At 39.7% G+C, this 18,634-nt stretch overlaps 1 protein-coding gene across 1 annotated transcript in view; it reads right to left on the bottom strand.

The window, feature by feature from the left end:
- Window positions 1–256: 256 nt before the first annotated feature.
- gga3 (golgi associated, gamma adaptin ear containing, ARF binding protein 3) overlaps window positions 257–18,634 on the bottom strand; it is a 42,318-nt gene continuing 23,940 nt past the window's right edge. The window contains exons 4-17 of the mRNA XM_003217262.4: window positions 17,914–18,012; window positions 16,434–16,557; window positions 15,640–15,743; window positions 14,839–14,919; window positions 12,927–13,064; window positions 12,409–12,490; window positions 11,268–11,384; window positions 9,703–9,987; window positions 8,839–8,906; window positions 7,650–7,966; window positions 6,423–6,688; window positions 4,711–4,880; window positions 4,087–4,197; window positions 257–2,412 (exon numbers count right to left, since the gene is read on the bottom strand). Of these exons, the coding sequence (XP_003217310.1) occupies window positions 2,302–2,412; window positions 4,087–4,197; window positions 4,711–4,880; window positions 6,423–6,688; window positions 7,650–7,966; window positions 8,839–8,906; window positions 9,703–9,987; window positions 11,268–11,384; window positions 12,409–12,490; window positions 12,927–13,064; window positions 14,839–14,919; window positions 15,640–15,743; window positions 16,434–16,557; window positions 17,914–18,012 (2,073 nt within the window). The 3' untranslated portion in view covers window positions 257–2,301. The remainder of the gene's footprint in view (window positions 2,413–4,086; window positions 4,198–4,710; window positions 4,881–6,422; window positions 6,689–7,649; window positions 7,967–8,838; window positions 8,907–9,702; window positions 9,988–11,267; window positions 11,385–12,408; window positions 12,491–12,926; window positions 13,065–14,838; window positions 14,920–15,639; window positions 15,744–16,433; window positions 16,558–17,913; window positions 18,013–18,634) is intronic.

Raw genomic sequence — 18,634 nt, forward strand, 5'->3', positions numbered from 1 at the left:
CATACAACCAGGGTAACTGTAATTTAGCTTGCACCAGGCAGCAATAAATTATTCCCCTCATTCAATTTGCAAGCTGCTATAGAACTGGGCTTTAAAAGTAGTAATGTATCATGTAAGTTCCCCTCTTAACTTGTTATCTCCATTGCTTATGGAGCACTTACCCATCAAGACTTTGTCTCCCAAAACTATTCATGAGAAGCAGACAATCTAAAAACAAAACACACTCCAGGATGAAGTGGCAGCAAGGCAGCTGAAGCGGAGTAAAGAAAGCAGCTTTATTGAACGTGCAGAAAAACAAATGCTTCCGAGACATATTTACAGTCTTCAGTGTTTGGTAAGAAGCTGCAACTTCAGCCTATGAACAAGTAACATTCATAAATAATTTCTGAAGCTTTTAACAGTACATTTCCACACAGTGAGACTATGGGGACTTCTGGATTATACAGTATGGCATGACAGCACTGCTGACGTTGAGAAAGCCATTATGTCAAAGCACTTGTGCCTTTTCATGGTTTTCTCTGTAACAGAACAACTTGCTAGCTCTAGCAGTGAAATTTACTCTCTACAAATAGGCAATGGCACTGAGGCAGACTTCAGCAGCCTAAGCAAAAACCTGACAGAGAGATTAAAATGCTAGCAAGGACTAGATCAAGAGACAAAAAAACTCATCCAGCATCCCTTAGTCCCCAACAGTGCTCCCCTCGCAACTAATAGACACAAGCGGATCCTTCCTAAACATCCCTAACAGCTTACCTTGAAACAATACAATCTCAATCCCAGTGAGGGAGCAAACCAGTGAACATATCTGGCTGCCCTCATGATTTTCAATTACTTCTGTGTAAAGTAAAAGATCCAGAAATAACTGGAGCGCTGCTGATTGTAGCACCTTTTCAATACCATTTACTGAGCTTCAGCAAAAATCCCGCTTTCAGTTATATAGTGCAAGCAAGGAGTGTTAGGAATCTACTCATCTAACAATTCATAACCTACTTAGGTTCCACAGGACTTTCTCGTCATAACCAAGTAAATTGATTGGCTCAGAACAAGAACATACATTTCATACTGGAAATCTTCCTGGTGTGTTTTTTTAAATATTTAGACTGAGAAACAAATTTTGATAAATAGGAAGAAGCAACTACTTGGCCCAAACTAGAGATACCCACTTTAGGGCTGATGTGCCTAATCATGAATACCTCTAATATTCAGAAAGGTCAGTTTGTCTCAATACAGGGATCTCTCCTGAAGACAATTGCACTTAGCCACTTAACATTTGGAATGAATAAAACAGAATAATTAACTGAGCACATGCATTGTCATGGCTTCTGTTTTCCCTTATCTGCAGACCTGACACTTTCCTAAAGTTCTATGTACATTTTATTTTCTCAAGTAATAATACTGTCTTTAGAAAAAGAATCAACATCCCAACTACACTAGTTCCCACCTCTGATCCTGATTAACAGTTATATCAGAATGGATGCCCCTTTCTCACTATTAATTTCTCTCTATGCTCCACACATCAGGAATTCATAAACTGTCATCGTGACCCCTGTTTTAGCTCACAACAGAATGCAACTATTGAATGCAGAAGAGCTGCCATAGAGTTGTGTGCATACAAAACTGAGCAGCTGCCTGGAAAGCACTTTGCTGATCCAGTTTGAAGTAAAAAGGAAAAAAATCCTAAAGGCAGCAACAGCTTGAGAAGTTTGCCTTAATATTTACCTGTCAGAAAGTGTAAATAAACAACTATTATTCACCTTTAGGGACTGTGCTGGCTTTTAGGAGAGATGTTGCCTAAAAAAGAAAATGGTCAGATCATGGCAGAATCTTCCTCTTTTGGAGCCTGTGTTATTGCTCAGGAAGCCTACAGATGCTCTGAATTCTTGTACCAAAGAGGTTAAAAATGGAGCATAGGAGCATCTACTAGGGCTCTGCCCCAAAGGAACTTAGGACGGCATCATAGCCCTTTATAGGCTTTGGACCAACAGAGTGACCAGTAAACTGCCCTTCTGCATACAGAGCTCTCCAGAAGTATCGTATTTCAAGTTTTATCAAAGTGAAAGGTTGAACCAGATTGGCCAAGGTAGAGAAGCGAGTCAGGCCCCTGTTCCTGACTCCCCCATACAGGGTCATGCTTGGCGTTCATGCCCCGGACAACTTCATCCCAGAGTGCAGGGAACATTCTGGACTAAAGCTACAAGTGGAGCAGACGGGACATGTAAACAAAGCTAAATATCACTAATGGATACCGCATCTGCCCTTTCCACTTCACATTCCTTCCAGTCTCTTCTGGGTGCCTTTTGGTCATAGGTTGCCCCACTGTTCAATGGGGGGAAACTGATCTACTTCCCCAGCTTCTGTGTTGTGCTGGTCTCCCAGTGCAAAAGTCAGTCGGTATCTCAGCCTCATTTTCTCCTGCAATGAAAAAGAAGAAGAGGAGCATAGTACAGAAGTCAACCACAGAACAATAGGAAGAGGAAGAGGCGGAGAATAATGGATGAGCCAATGTGATGCTAGACACAACCATTCTGAGTAACACGTGGGGACAAAGACTAAGATATAAGGTGCAATAATTTATTTGCAAACAAAGCATCACGTTATTGGAAAAATATATTAAGGTGATTGATTTTTACCCCCTTGTTCAGCCTAAACATGCCTCATGAGTAACTTAGGTAAATGTAAAGGTTTTCCCCTGACATTAAGTCTAGTTGTGTCTGACTCGAGGTTGGTGCTCATCTCCATTTCTAAGCTGAAGAGCCGGGGTTGTCCATAGACACCTCCAAGGTCATGTGGCCAAGGGCATGACTGCATTCCCACCTTCCCGCCGGAGCAGTACCTATTGATCTACTCACATTTGCATGTTTTTAAACTGCTAGGTTGGAAGAAGCTGGGCTAACAGTGGGAGCTCACCCCGCTCCCCAGATTCGAACCGCTGACCTTTCAGTCAGCAAATTCAGCAGCTCAGCGATTTAACTTGCTGCGCCACTTACAATGATTAAAAACATAAAAAATAATTCAGATTATGACCAATAATGTTAGATACTTTGTAGTTTTGTTTTCAGTGGAAGAAGAGGTGTGGAGTATAAATAAATGAATGCAGTGGAGATACCACATCATTAACTGAATGGGAGGATGAACAGTGAAGTAAGCATTCATCCAATCAGAGCACCCTTTAATTAATATTTGTTAAAGCTGCCATCAAACAAATGAAATTCTACTATCATATGGGTGCTCTGCATGTTCAAGTGCTCCATTTGATTATTCATCGACCAACTGTAAATAGCACGCTGCTTGAGTGCTACCTGCCCAAAGATGGCAGCTGGCTCTTGGAGAGACCAGTGGCTTCCTGGTGTGAGTTCTCCCAAAGAGCAATACATCTAGAAGGATGCAGATGGAGTAGTTTGAAGTTTAGCAGAAAAGGAAGGGCGAATGCAGAAGAAAAGCAACCACCATTACATTTAACAAGAGAATGCGTAGAAAAAATACCAGGCAGTATAGTACATGACAGAATTACAAATTTCCTGACACTACATTGGATTTGGAGGTGCATATAGCAGCATAGCTCTGGTCTCAAACTAAAGAATGCACTCTCTTGCCGACAACCTGAAGGAAAACTCAGAAGTATCACACAAATGGCATTTTCTTCTACTCTTCCATGAATAGGGACTTCAAACTTGTACGATACCAAAAAATGAACAGAATTTGTTAGTCTTGAATAAATCTACTGAAACATTGACATTTACCTATGTGTTGACTCATAAACCAACACGAGTCAGTGGTTCTACTCTAGCTCTAGTGCTTTTAAGCCTCTATGTCACCACCACTGGGAACCAGCAGATGCTTCCAGAAGCTTACAAGAAGACAGGAAGTAGTACTGATCATTGTGGGTCAACTGCACTTGATATCTGATATATTGTCTTGTAACACAAAAACCCAGGCAAGGGGGGCTGTACTGTGCATTCATTCCATCTCAAAACAAGGGAGAGCAGAGGTCGAACATTTGAGCTCATGGTCCAGTCTGCAGACGTGTAATAGATGTAATAATCCTCTGAGACATGGGCCAACCAAACCAAACATAAGCAGTCTTACCTTTCGAGGATTTGCCAGCAGCATGACCTGGGTGATAGCAGCTGGGGGCTGGATGGGATTGAATGGTGCTAGCTCTGTCCCTGAAGGTGGCTGCAATTTCACCTTCATGGACTGCAGGTAAACGACAAAGAAGGAAGTCTTAGGAAAGTAGCAAGGTTTGCACAAAATACAAATTAAAAAAACCCCAAGTAATCCTTCAAAAAATATGGAGCCAGCCTGACTTCCCTTGCATGGAAGCACACACAACTATGGTCCTTCTGTCTTGTATATGGACTAGCTCAGCCTTGGGATAGCTGTATCTTGAGGAATGAGACATAGTACTAAGCAATGACCAAAACATAAGAAACATTTTGTCTTTCCACTGGGCCATGGCAATAATACTAACTGGGCTTCTTGAATAAAAACATAGGGCATCACTGTTGCATCACTGAAAATTAATTCAACCCGAAGTTCCTTATGAGTTCAAGCCTATAAGGTTGTAATGATCCTCCAGGAAAGGTTTCTGACACCTTCCTGGGGAGCAATTCACTTAATTTGGTTCAGTCCTCCAACTCTGCAAGTTTGTTTACTCCCCACCAACCATCCAATTATGGTGCATGGGAATTTACACCTTCATATCCCTACCTTTGGCACTGCAGCTTGTAATACAATGTTCTTGATAGGCAGAGGAGCAGTGTTTAACATGGATACCACTACGACCAACACATCAGGTCTCCCAGGTGGACATTCCTTGGCAAAATGAAGCAAGATTCGCAAGCCATCTTTGTCATAGGCAGTCACAGGAAGAGCACTGCCTGCAAGAAGGAAAAACAAAACGCATCTGAAGTCATGGCAGAACAGAGGCTTACACCAGGAATGTAGGCTCTTTCATTGAGGAAGTGTCTGGCCATTAATTCTTTTTTTGTGTAACAAAGAAAGCACATACTTGTAAAATACAACAACACAAAATGAAATTAAAACTACAATTTTTTCATCGTATACAAACTAATACACCTTTATCTGCAACACACAACCTATTCAAAATCTAAACAAACACCTACTAAACCAACCTTCAAGCCTCCCATTCATTGCCTGTTGTAACTTAATTGTTATTCCGTTTAAGTTACGCTTTATTTCTACTTCCTACTTTTAAGAACACTTTTCTATATCAGAAAACCAAAAATTGACAATTGTCTCCATCTTTGCTGCCTAAAAGTATTGTGTAATATGTGCTAAAGAAATAGAGAAGACATTTTGTAACAATAATATCGTAAAAGAACCCCTCATTCCTCAACCTTCACCCTCTTTGTTTTCTCCTTGCAACATACTAGACATCTGTAAAGATGCAACTAATCAATAATTAATCTATTATCCACAAATTCTTCTTTTTCTTTCCCTTGTCCCCACATCACTCACTTTCTTAGTAAATGACTAATAAAAATTATGAAAAAGTACGAAATATATCCCAGTCGTTCTTGAATTTAATCAAGGATTCCTTCTTAATCAACACTGTCATTTTGTCCATCTCTACTACTTCACATATTTTCATCAGCCAATCTTCTTGTGTTGGTATATCTGGTTATTTCCATCTCTGGGCATAGATGATTCTGGCTGCTGTATATAATAATAATCTCCCATCTTTAATTCTGAGTCAATTCTGCTGAACATCAGCAGATTTAAGAGATGGCCACAGAAAAGTGGATTGGGGAGACTGTCCCTTTAGTTTACATGTATTTCTATTGTCGGTAGAGTAAGATCCCAAAAGAGAAAAAAAATAAACTTCAGATGCCAATACTTTCACATGAGAAAATAATTGTACAGCCTCCCTAGATGTGATCTTTGCAAGGATCCCATTGATGAGCAGAGAATCCAGAATACTGCACTGCAATTTGAATCTCACAGTAAGGGAACTGAATAATTTTTCTCAACTTCCATTTTTTCCTAATGATACAATGCCAATGTTTTGCAAGGTAAAAATTGACAGAAGAAACTTTCAGTGGAAACACTGCATGAAGTAACATAAGCTATATTTACATGGGCACACAAAGACAAAAGTTAATACCCATTTTTCATGCATGAAGTGACAGAAAACTGATAAGCACAAAGGAGAAGCATTGTTTGGTCCCACTATCAAACATATGCTGGACAACAACATGGACACCTCCTCCTTCAACTACAGAGCCTCTTTTTCAGTAAAAGGGGAAATGTTGACAGGAAGTTTCTCACATCTATGACAATCACAAGCCTTGCTTCAGAATAGCAACTTGAGTAAAGAGTAAAATTTGTTCTGCAATCTCCTATTAAAAAGAGGCAACAAATGGAAACGTATGAAAATGAAAAAGATTGGTAATGCCTACTAGGTTTGATGGATTCTAGAGGAACGTGGACATTGGCCAAAGAGATCTCAGATCCTTTCAGAGGACTTCCTTGCTGCTGGAATAACGCTGGCTGGAAGAGGGGGCTTCCTGTCCCAGGGGTACAGCTGCTGGGATGTGCAATTGCAGGGGCCCCTGGGGCAATGCCTGGCAACCCTGCTGCAGTTCCCAAAGGTGCAGATGTGGCAGCTGGCAACACAACTCCTGTATGGAACACAGAGGTTCCTATATTGCCATGAACAGAAGTCCTACAATAGGATGGAGAACAAAAGAAAGAAAGCAAACTTAGCCTCATACCCAAATCAAAATTTGCCCAGGCATTTTAACATTTAAAGCTAATATCTGATGTCAAATCGTTTTTATGTCTATTGTATTTGTTGTTATTGTGAGCCTTCAAGTAGTTCCAAACCTTATGCAACCCAAGGTAACACTATGACAAGATTTATTTGACAAAAAATTGCCCAGAGTGGGTTTGACATTGTCTCAATCTGGGATTGAGAGAGTGTGACTTGCCCAAGGTCACCCAGTGTGTTCCACAGCTGAGTGGAGATCTGAGTCCAAGTCCAGCACTCAAACAATTACGGCCTCCTTGTTTCTGCACCCTTGTCAAATATTTTTCTTTTTCAATATTTTATCTTGGAGGGTGGTCTAGAAATCATGCCCAGAGCCACTCCTTCGTTTCAAGAATAAAACTTTTAAAAAGTCTAGTATCACTCTCTGAGAGCCCCCGGTGGCACAGCGGATTAAACCGCTGAGCTGCTGAACTTGCTAACCAAAAGGTCGGTGGTTCGAATTCAGGGAGCAGGTGAACTCCTGCTATCAACCCCAGCTTCTGCCAACCTAGCAGTTTGAAAACAAGCAAATGTAAGTACAGCTCCAGTGGGAAGGTAATGGCGCTTCATGCAGTCATGCTGGCTACATGACCTTGGAGGCGTCTACGAACAATGCCGGCTCTTCAGCTTAGAAATGAAGATGAGCACCAACCCCGAGTCGGCCACAACTAGACTTAATGTCAGAGGAAAACCTTTACCTTTACTATCACCCGCTGAAATGGCTTAACATTTTAATAAAAGAGTCCATAAGCTTCAACGCTACACAATATTATGGAAACTCTTTCATTTTCTGTTTTTATCATGAGAGACAAAAAAAGGGGGGGGGATATATAGCAGCCACAGTCAACAAGCAGAGAAAGCAAGCAAAGCCCCTTACCCTTTGCTTTCATCCAGAAGATGTCCTAAGGGGTCTATTTTGTGCAGACCATTGCTTCCCAAAGCAGAACCAAGGTACCCAGGGGTAGCTGGCACCGTATTAGAAGGGCCCATGGGCAATCCAGCTGAGAACATGAAAGGGGCTGAGGTTGGGGCAGGAACACTGGCAACAGGCGGAGGAGCTGTGAATGTGGAAGCAAGGGGTGCTGAAGTTGCACACATGGGTTGCGATGAAGAAAGATGAAGAGGGTTTGCGGCAGAGTTGCAGGCAACAGAAACTGGTTGTGGGTTCAAGAAGTCCAGATCTACAGGCTCATTCTGAAACAAGAGGAAAAAAATGAAATGCTAGTCTTTAACAGTAAGAAGTATTTAATTTTTAACCCAGTATGTTTCTCTATGACACTGTGCAACTAGAGAAGGGTTCAGCAGATTTCCTGGACCATGAAAGACATCAATAAATAGCCCCAAGAGCAAATTGCACTTTAACACTTTGTTAAGTATTATCAGGGTGATTTTTAATGTATTTTATTGGGGTTTTAATTAGTGTTTCACAGAATTTACTAATATTTATGGTTTTAACTTGTTTTAAATTTTATATTGTATGTTTATACATTGCATAATAAATAAACAGACTGAGGCTATTGTACTTTCATGTACAATATGACTTGTTGGGGGAAAACAGCAATGTTTGGTAAAGTGGAATGCAGTAGGAAAGACGGAAGCTTGTATTACAGACAGATAATTAATTCAAGGAAGGCAACAGCTCTGAGTTTATAAGATCTGAATTGGGCTGTTAATAAATGTGGTTTCTTGGAGGTCTCTTAATTGTGGAGACTCCATAGGTCAGAGCCAAATTGATGGAGAATAACAACAATAGCACTATATGAGATCAGGACTACTCTAGAAAAATGAGAAATCAAAAGGGCTGATCCTAAAATGAAGAACCCTATTCCAGGCCAGCTATTTTCCCTTACATTTCAGATATAATACCCAGAGGATTAAGCTGATCTGTATCAAGTGAGAAAAGAAGGCTGGTCTTTATCCTTTCATTTGTCATAACAGTTTAAACCAGACTATGGAAACAAAGTTCACCTCACAAAATCCCATGTAAATGAGGCACCCCCAGGTCCAAAAACCTCCCTGAAGGGTAGTATTTTCGTTACAAAATCAGCCCTACAAGAACAATATACCTGGAACAAGCTCCATTGGCTGCTTTCCGTTACTTCTTTTGCTACAATGGGAGGTGGGTCATTTAAGCCTAAGTACAAGAGATAATATTATAGAATTGAAAGAAGAGAAGTACAAAACATTTTAGCAGGGGTAAGCCCACAGTTGAGCATATGAAAGACATCCTTCAACATTTGTGCTGAAGCTGCAAGAAGCTGACTAAAAATTCACACTGAACCACGAATGCTTCACCTTGAGTGATCTTGGGCAAATCACTCCTTTCAAGTTTGTTCCTAAGAAATCTTTCTGTCGGAAATAATGTAAACTACCCTGCCCTCCCCAACTTAAGTTGCTGCACATTTAATACTACAATCTTTTGGAAACTTGAAAGAAGGCACATATTGGGCCAATTCATATGTGTTTTTCCTGCTCCCCAAATGCAGGCAGACTTATTATTTAGATGACATTCATTGTGCAACAACCAAACGTAATGCTACCTGCTGGAGATACTGTTTCCCAAATATTGTTTTATCAGACCCAGCCCAGTTTAAAAAAATGCTATGATAAGCTACAAGAGAAAAGTTTTAAAAACAAATACAACGTTACTAGCTAATCGGCTATGGTTGGGAATTCTTTCACATTCAAAAGACATGGTTCTTGAGCTAACAACATTTCATCTTTCCTTCGTATTATCCCATCCAGTAAGGGTGCAAAAACTACTTTCTATCAATGTCAACAATGATCCAGTCCAGTAAACTCACAGAGACTTTTGATTTTTGGTCTGGGGAACAGAGCAGTAATGGAGAGTTTCTGCACATCAGAAACCACAGCAATCGATCCTATCAATTACGTCCACATTAAGCACCTCCAAATTGCTCCTGCCTTACCTAAACACAGCAGTTCCTCATCAAGTAAGGAGAGGGAATGGGCTGCACTGGCCAACTGAGCAGCAGTGGCTTCAGCCTGGCTGGATGAACGACTCCGGGAATGACCCACTGTCTGGGGAGGGGGTGGGAGGATGGGGATATCTGAGGAGGCCGGAGCTGGTGTTAGGGCTGGTGCTGGCGTCAGGGTGGCAGGAGGCATTGGTGGCGGCGGTGGAGGTGGAGTACTAGAAATGTCCAAACCCACCAAGTCAATAAGTGTACTGATGTTATTGGTCGTATCACTACCTGCAAGGAGACAAGAAAGACGACAAGAGATGCAGGAAACCAGAGCAGAGTTTCAGGGTTCTAACCAGGAAGAGGGGTAATGGTTCTAAACATCTAAATGTGAAAAATAAATTGTTGTTTTGCTGCCAAGTAGAGCACACATTCTCCAGTTTTTAGGGTGCTAGTCTGTTAGAAAGAGATCTAAATATCAATCCTAGTTTTTCACATTTCTGTGAGAACACACACCAGTGTCTCTTTCCAGCAAGCTATGACTCTGAAAAAGGGCCACCTTAACTTAATTTTTAAGAAGTTCCACCATTAAGCAATGTCCAGGTATAGGCAAGTCTTTTGATTCTAGTTTAAGGAACAACTGCACTATGGAAAGGCATATAATTACTAATATGTATTTTTCACAAAACCATGTACTGTATTTGATATAAATATTGTTTGTCTGTGGTCCTCAGTGACTTAACAACTAAAAATTGACATAACACAGGATGGGAAGAAAGAAACGAGTGAACGAAAGAGAGAAAGATGATATCATGCTGGACGCATTCACATCAGACAGCTCTTGAGAAAGACAAGCAGAGCTTTTTGTTGAAAGCATGGAAAAGCAGATTTCTTCAGCAAAGAAAGCAGGAGCATGCTTATCTTCCAGACAAGAAAATACTCTCTTGATTCCTACACTGGGGAAACTAAACTCATTATAATTCTTTGCCACATGCACACATGTGCCAACACACTTCACAACTGAGTAAATACACAAAGCAGAGCAACACAGTGCCTTTTTATTTAAAAAAAGTAAACTCTCAAAAAATAACTTTCATGACATCTCATGTTTTCCAAGCACATTGGCAAAGGGAAAAATGTGTGATATGAAAGACTAGTGCTGAAATACTCTGATGTACATCTTTTGCCATTAAACTGTCATCAAAGAGGGCAAAATACACAAGCTACTTCTGGCCTCATGTATCATACAGACATATCTACCATCTTGGAGGCTTTATGCAATGTGATTTAAAGTTATTCTACAGCCAACAGCTTAATTTGTTGGTATATTCACTATGGTATATTCTGACTACATCTCATTGCCTGACTAGAACAGGGCTGAGAAGTAATATATACAGGAAGAATCCATTCTTTCAAGAAGAATGGCAAACCAAGCCTATCAAGCCATTTTAGTTAAAACAAGTATAAGTACTCTATCTATTACAAATGGCATAAAGTTTTCAAATCGCGTAAAAGCTGGACACATGATTTTTAACACAGGGGACCAGATGCTGGTGGAAAATGTGACTCACTGTCGGTTGTAGGCAGGACAGAAATATCCACTTCACCATTGATTACTTGACCCTCAATAATTCTTTTATAGGAATTTATTACCCGTGATAAGTTGTCACTGGCTTGTAGGATTTCTCCTGTAAGAAACAAAAGATCACACTACAAATGTAAACAACTCCACTTTCAGTCATGTCTCCTTCATGTAAGACCATGATAAAATTATTTGATTCAACCACTGTCATTGGCAACATCTGGAAGACCACAATTTCTCTAGCAATACTTAAGTGTTACGAATCTATTCTTTAACTAAAGGTACAGTAGAGTTTCATTTATCCAACATAAACGGGCAGCCAGAACGTTGGATAAGCGAAAATGTTGGATAATAAGGCGGGATTAAGGAAAAACGTATTAAATGTCAAATTACGTTATAATTTTACAAATTAAGCACCAAAACATCATGTTTTACAACATACTGACCGAAAAAGCAGTTCAATACATGGCATGGTTATGTAGTAATTACTGTATTTACGAATTTAGCACCAAAACATCGCAATGAAAACATTGACTACAAAAGATTGGCTACTAACAAATTGACTATAAATAAAGATACGAATTGTATAAAATGAATTTACAGTAACAACTGTCAGAAATTAGTCCTTGCTGCCTAGAAAAACAGCTATGGATCCAGGCAGGAGGCAGACTGCATTGGGTAATCCAGAACGTTGGATAAACGAAGGTTGGATAAGTGAGACTCTACAGTATGTCAAAATGTCCACAGAACCCAATGAGCAACAAATGATAAGCAAGGATACATCTCCTTAGCAATGTTGTGCTGTGGTTACTGAATCCTTAGACATGACTAGCATATTGTTAAGTACTCAGATGACTATGGAATATGGATTTCATTTTGGGAGGACATAGAAACCTAGGGGGAATATAATTCATTTTATCATATTTCACCCGGATTTCAGAATGTGCAAGAAGACAGCATAAATATAGACTTCTGATTTCTTAATGCAAACCCACTTATCAACAATTCTGCTCCTTGTCTTTTGAGATTCTTAATGACCCTGAACACGTGGCCTTGACCATTGCTACTGCCATTAAAACCAGCATGGCTAGAACCACTTCTGGCGCTGCAAAGAACAAGTTTCTGTTTACCGAGGCTGCTGTCGTTATCCTCCGTCTCACTGGCCAGTTTAAATAAAGTCCGCCTCTTGGTTTCACATCTGTCATAGAGCTCCTGAAGGGATAAAAGACAAGAGAAAATAATAAGCCAAAAGATTTATGTTGTCCTTTATGCTTTTGCTTCATAGAATCATAAGAGTTGGAAGAGACCACATGGACTATGCAGTCCAACTCCCTGCCATGCAGGAAAAGCAGAATCAAAGCACTTCCAGCCTCTGTTTAAAAGCCTCCAGAGAAGAAGCCTCCACCACACTCTGAGGCAGAGAGATCCACTGTTGAACATCCCTTATGGTCAGAAAATCCTTCATTTTACTCATTCATAGAAAATAAACTGGATACATTATAATTTCCTGATGTATTATGCAGTGGATGGTGGAGAGAGCTATTTTTGCATGGAAAACTGGTATATTTAATGTCTTTGCTTCCAAGGTTGGAAGAGTCAAAAGTTAAAACAGTCAGATCATAACAAATAGTACAAAACTCATGCCCACCTTCATAAGTTCTTTATCAGCCTCCGAGGAATCTTCTTTGCTGTAGTGAACCAACATCTCATTCAACAGTTTCACATTGTTGTTTACCTCCTCCAAGGTGTGCATGCGCTTTGTTACTTTCTGTATTCGTGCCTCATCCTTCAAGTGACAACAAGAATAAAGTGACTCTTATTGTTCTATCATCCCAACCCAGGGCAGGCTAACTTCTAGAGCTCGGAAGCGTATATGGGGTCCCTCAAAATATACACAACTTTTAACAACTAATACTAGTTATTTGTGGTTGTTTGAGAGCTAAGTAAATACATGAAGACTTAATCAGAATGAGAAATTCCAATCAAAATTCCAATTTTACATAAGGTGTTCAAATAGTTCCTGCCTGGGAATGAACTGCTTGTACATCAAAGCACAGAGTTGTAGGCTTCATTTAAAGTTTATCTTGCAATTCTGTGACATTTCTCTACATTTGGAATCTTTAGTCCTGTAGAAGTGTTTACATTTTTACTCCCAAAAACTGCAATCCCACCCCTCCCCCCAAATTATAAGATGCTACAGGCATATACTGTACATTTTGGGAGTGACGCCCTATATTTACAATCAGTGCTTCTTCAAAACTACATCAATCAGGTTCCTACTTCCTGGCATCAAACAAGTAAAATGTAAATTCAAACAGAACTTATATTTAGATAAGTCTGTGTAGGTTTGTAATCTTATTTATCTGTCTCACTCACCTTGGACTATTAAAAATAAAACCATTCAAACAACTTTTTAAAAAGAGGAGTTAAAAAACTAAGGAAGTGAAGGGATGGTTATAGTACATAAGTGTGCTGAAGACAAATAACTAGGCCTGCTTAATTTGTCCCAGTTCTGCTTTAGCATGAGTTTGGGATGTAGCCTTCATATAATGGCAAAAGTTTTCCTTTTGTCAAGTTCCATCTACTCAATTTTTTTCTCAGTGCAGATAGAATTGGGGCCTGTGATTCCCTCTGATCATACACAGGTGTAGTTTACATGTTGGAATTAACAACAAAACAACAATAAAGGTAATAATAAATATCTAGTCCTTTGTTGCATAAAGATGAGCTTGGGAATTGATTTGAAAATATGTTTGTTTCTCATTTCTTAAAGGCTCATAAAGCACAAAGGGTAATAGGATGTGTCTTGCAGTTGAGGTCTGTCCTCTTCATTTAAGGTGATCAGATGCAAAGAAGAACAGAGTTCTAATATCAATATGATGTCTAGAAGAGATAGTTTTTGCAGATTTTCTCAATTGCGTGCAAGCAGCTGTGCCTGCTAAAATACCCCTTGTGTAAACTAGACTTAAAAATACAAAAATATCCTTCCATTTAGTCCTTTCACACAGTTTCCCATAATTGTTAGTTCTTCAGTGTGTAATGTACTTGTTAGTAGGAGAAAGGAGAAGCAAACTGAAGATAACAGAAGCCTTCAGAGTAGATAGCCCAAACTAATTCCAGAATTGGAAGACTGACTGGGATAGCAAATTACTGTTTTATTTTGTAATTCAAACTATAGTCACAGTGCAAACCACAATAACAACAGCCCTATTCTTTAAGAAAAACAAATTGCTTACAGAGAGTAAAGATATCCAGGTTTTCTGGCATCGAGGAGCCCAGTAGTTTAGATCAAATAGGTTCTAAAATGCTTCAAACTACAAAATAAACCACAAACAATAATCTCATATATGTACATCCCTCCAAACTGCTGTCATTTATGGCGAACCTATGAATTACATGGGATTTAAAGTTCTTTTGCCAGCTCCTTTCTCTGAAATACAGCCTACAGTGCCTGTTATTCATTGGCAGTTTCCCATCCAAGTACTATCCAGGCCCAATCCTATTTAGCCTCCAAGATGAGACACTTCTCTACTAATATATCATTAAGTGCTCAGGCTCACCTCTTTCACCATAGATTTAATAAGTTTGTTTGCTTCTTGTAAATCGTCTGGATTTTTGCTTTTTAATAGTTTAGCTAAAAGCTGCAAAAATAAAAATAGAGAAAAACAGTTTTTAAAATGTTCAGAAACATTAATTTCTCTGATTTTGCTTGTTTTCAGCAAACAGTAAAGATAAGTGAATGAAGTGTTCTCCCAAATGAGGCAAGTGTTTGTGAGAGCTTTACAAGAGTCCCACTTTTCACTTATAGAAGGGTGAGCAATATCCAACCACACTTTGCTCCTTGCCTCCAAAGATGTGCCATTCAAAGCAGAAAAACCCTTCAAAACTGCATTTCCTGTTTGCTTTAAGAGCAGCAATGTGGGGAGAGATGAAGTCGACAGTGCTAAGGGGGTAATTAGCTCTTTAGTTGGACATCCCAATTGAAAAGATACAAAAAAATTTGGGAGAAATGTAATACACTTTGGAAAATGTATAACCATTTAAGTTTTTGAAATCCAAGTTGATGCACTACAGTATTCATGGAAAAAGGTAACTACAGTACTTGAAAAACCTTTAACATTTTAAAACTGTAACTGCCTGAACATTTGGGAAGGAAAAGTACTAGACAGATGCTGCTAAACTGCATTTCCCAGCAGCCCTAGCCAGCATAGCAAATGGAGAGGAACGTTGAAGAGTTGAAATCCAATGACAACCAGACAGCAGCATTCATTCTACTCTGAAGCAAACAATAACTTTACTATCCTTTAAAGGAAACACAACATGACTTGGCAGTTAATTCTAAGTTCTAGCTTCTATTTTACCTTGGATTTCTCCTCATCATCAAACACAGGGTTTTTAGGACGGGACGGAGGAGAAGGGATTAGCGCTCTCTCCATAGGAATTGCAGGGTCAGACAGAACAATGCCTGAAACAGAAAAAATGTAATATTAAACATACAAGTTGTCTGGTCATTTTATAACAAATTGGTATCTTTTCATTTCCAACAAGTTCTCTGAAATAATAATAATAATAATCCTCAAAATGGATTCTGATCTGATATAGGGTATTCAACAAACTAATGCTGTTCTTATTACACTTGTTCCTGAAGAAGCTGATAAAGACTACAACCACTTGTCATCCCACAAACCTGACATTGTTCTGAAAACTTGATTCCAAACAGCAGTAATCAGCTCACTTTCAGAGAAGTACCCATTTTTATTATGTGGAATGAACTCCAGATATTATGTTGGGTAAGTTCTTCTCTTTAGACATCCTTCCTCTCACAATCTAATCAATTCTTACCCATTAGTCTGCATGACTGCTTTTGATTCTGCAACTTGCTTGATACTTAATATCATGTGACCCAACTAATCAACGTCAGCATTGGGGCTGAGCAGCTAAGATAAATTAGCAGTCAATATATCAATTGTCAATTTATCATGAAGTCAGATCTGTATCCCCACCATTCTGACCTCTATACATCAAAGTTTCTGCAGAAAGGCTGAACTCCTTCAGGCTGGAGTAGAAGTCTTGCCTCTGATGCCACCATATTACAAAAGCCCTAGCTACCAACAAGGAAGGAAAAGGAAAGACAGAACAGGGAACTGTTTACCACCTTGTCTTTTCAACATGTAATAGGCATCTTTGATTTTGGATTCATCAGGCAAAGCCACTGTCCAACTGTAGAGGAGCTCAATTATTTTGGTTTTGACCTTCTCTGACACTCTGTCTCCCAGGTACTGAAAGAATAACCAACAAGTGAAAATATTTACATTTCACAGCCCTCAAATAAAATGATTTATTCTGAGCCACTAGGTGCTGAGGTGTGTGTAAACTCTGCTACAGGATTTATTTTTGCTGATATAAGAGAGGAATACTCACTACTATATTCATCAAGACATTCAAGATGCAAATCTATTTTCCAAGGATGGCTTCCAAGACTGTAAGAAGTCTGCAGTTTAAAAAGTATTTTGACACCTGCCATCCCCATTTATCCAAAACAGAATGAAACAGTTAACAGTACTGTGTTTTCCCCAAAATAAGACAGTATCTTATATTAATTTTTGCTCCCAAAGACGCGCTAGGTCTTATTTTCAGGGATGTCTAATTTTGCTCCCTCCTCTGCCGAGGAAGGCAAAGGAGGAGGGAAAGGTGTGCGCCTTTCCCTCCTTCTTCTTCCTCGACGGAGGAGGGAGCCACCGCCACCACTGAAGAAGATGAAGGAGGAGGGAAAGGCACGCTTTTCCCTCTTTCTCCTTCACACCGCATGCACCTTCCTCAGCAGTAGAGGGTCCTTCCTCCTAGGTCTTAATTTGGGGGGGGGGGGGGATGTCTTATATTTGGCAATTCGCCAAAACCTCTATTAGGTCTTATTTTCAGGGGAAGTCCTATTTTCGGGGAAACACGGTATCTGAACAATTGTTATCTGGCACTGCAATCCTATGCATGTCTAGGTAAAGGTTTCCCCCTGACATTAAGTCCAGTCGTGTCCGAATCTGGGGGTTGGTGCTCATCTCCATTTCTAAGCCAGAGAGCCGGCAGTGTCCATAGACACCTTCAAGGTCATGTGGCCGGCATGACTGCATGGAGCGCCATTACCTTTCCGCTGGAGCAGTACCTATTGATCTACTCACATTTACATATTTTCGAACTGCTAGGTTGGCAGAAACTGGAGTTAACAGCAGGTGCTCACTCCACTCCCCGGATTCGAACCTGCAACCTTTCAGTCCACAAGTTCAGCAGGTCAGTGCTTTAACACACTGCGCCACGGGGGGCTCTCATGCATGTCTACTTAGATGTAAGTTTCATTGAGCTCAATGAGAATTACTCCCAGGTCAAAGTGCACAGAACTGTGGAGTAAAATTACTTTGTTACTCTGAATGCAATGTATTTTCTTTGTATAACTCCTAACTATATGATTATATGAACAGTCACATTATCCTCTGACTATTCAGATATCCAGACAGAGTAAGGTACTTTTTCTCAAGTTTTAGATTTTTGTTTAGTTACTTGTTTACTTATCAACAGTGATATTTTACAGATCAAAGGAAGCCACACACAAAAGAACGTGTGAGAAAAATAAACTTCATACTGACCTTGGGAGACACAACTTTGATTAGCTCATTTAAAAACCTAAACTTCCCCACTTCATTATGAAATCTTCGGCCACAGTTTTTCATACAAGCTTCTAATACCTGCAGTTAAGCAAACAAATAAACATAAGACAAAAACAATTTTTCTGGTCTACCTCAGGGTATTACCCCACACAATGGAGACACAAGTTGTACATGGTTTTTTTTTTAAAGTAACCTGCACAATATGGTCTGAACACTAAGATAAAGCTCTCTGCAAATGAGACCGATTCTCCCAGCAATTTCCCTCTGATACTGTAAACAGTTCTACTAATATGGCTCAATAGGAACAAAGCAAGAAAAAAGGTTGCAATGCTGATAACTATGTATAGGGAGGGGCATGAAATAGTGATGGTCCAAATTGATTCCAGTCAACTGTAGAGAAGACAACATATGTTGGCCACAAAGTTCATGGGCAAAAACTGTGCCATATCTCCAAATTTGTGGAGCATTATTTATGTAATTTGATCACATGGGATCAATGCACTGATGCCTCTATGCCAGGGATCCTCAAAATTTTTAAGCAGAGGGCCAGTCCATGGTCTCTCATGGTGTGTGTGTGTGTGGGGGGGGGGGGGGGGGCAACTATAGTTTGAAAAAAATGAATGTATTCCTATGCACACTTCACACATATTTGTAGCGCAAAAAACATGAAAGAACTATACAATATTTAAAATGAAGAACA

The sequence above is a fragment of the Anolis carolinensis genome, chromosome 2 (genome assembly GCF_035594765.1).
Source record: "Anolis carolinensis isolate JA03-04 chromosome 2, rAnoCar3.1.pri, whole genome shotgun sequence".
Classification (NCBI taxonomy): domain Eukaryota; kingdom Metazoa; phylum Chordata; class Lepidosauria; order Squamata; family Dactyloidae; genus Anolis; species Anolis carolinensis.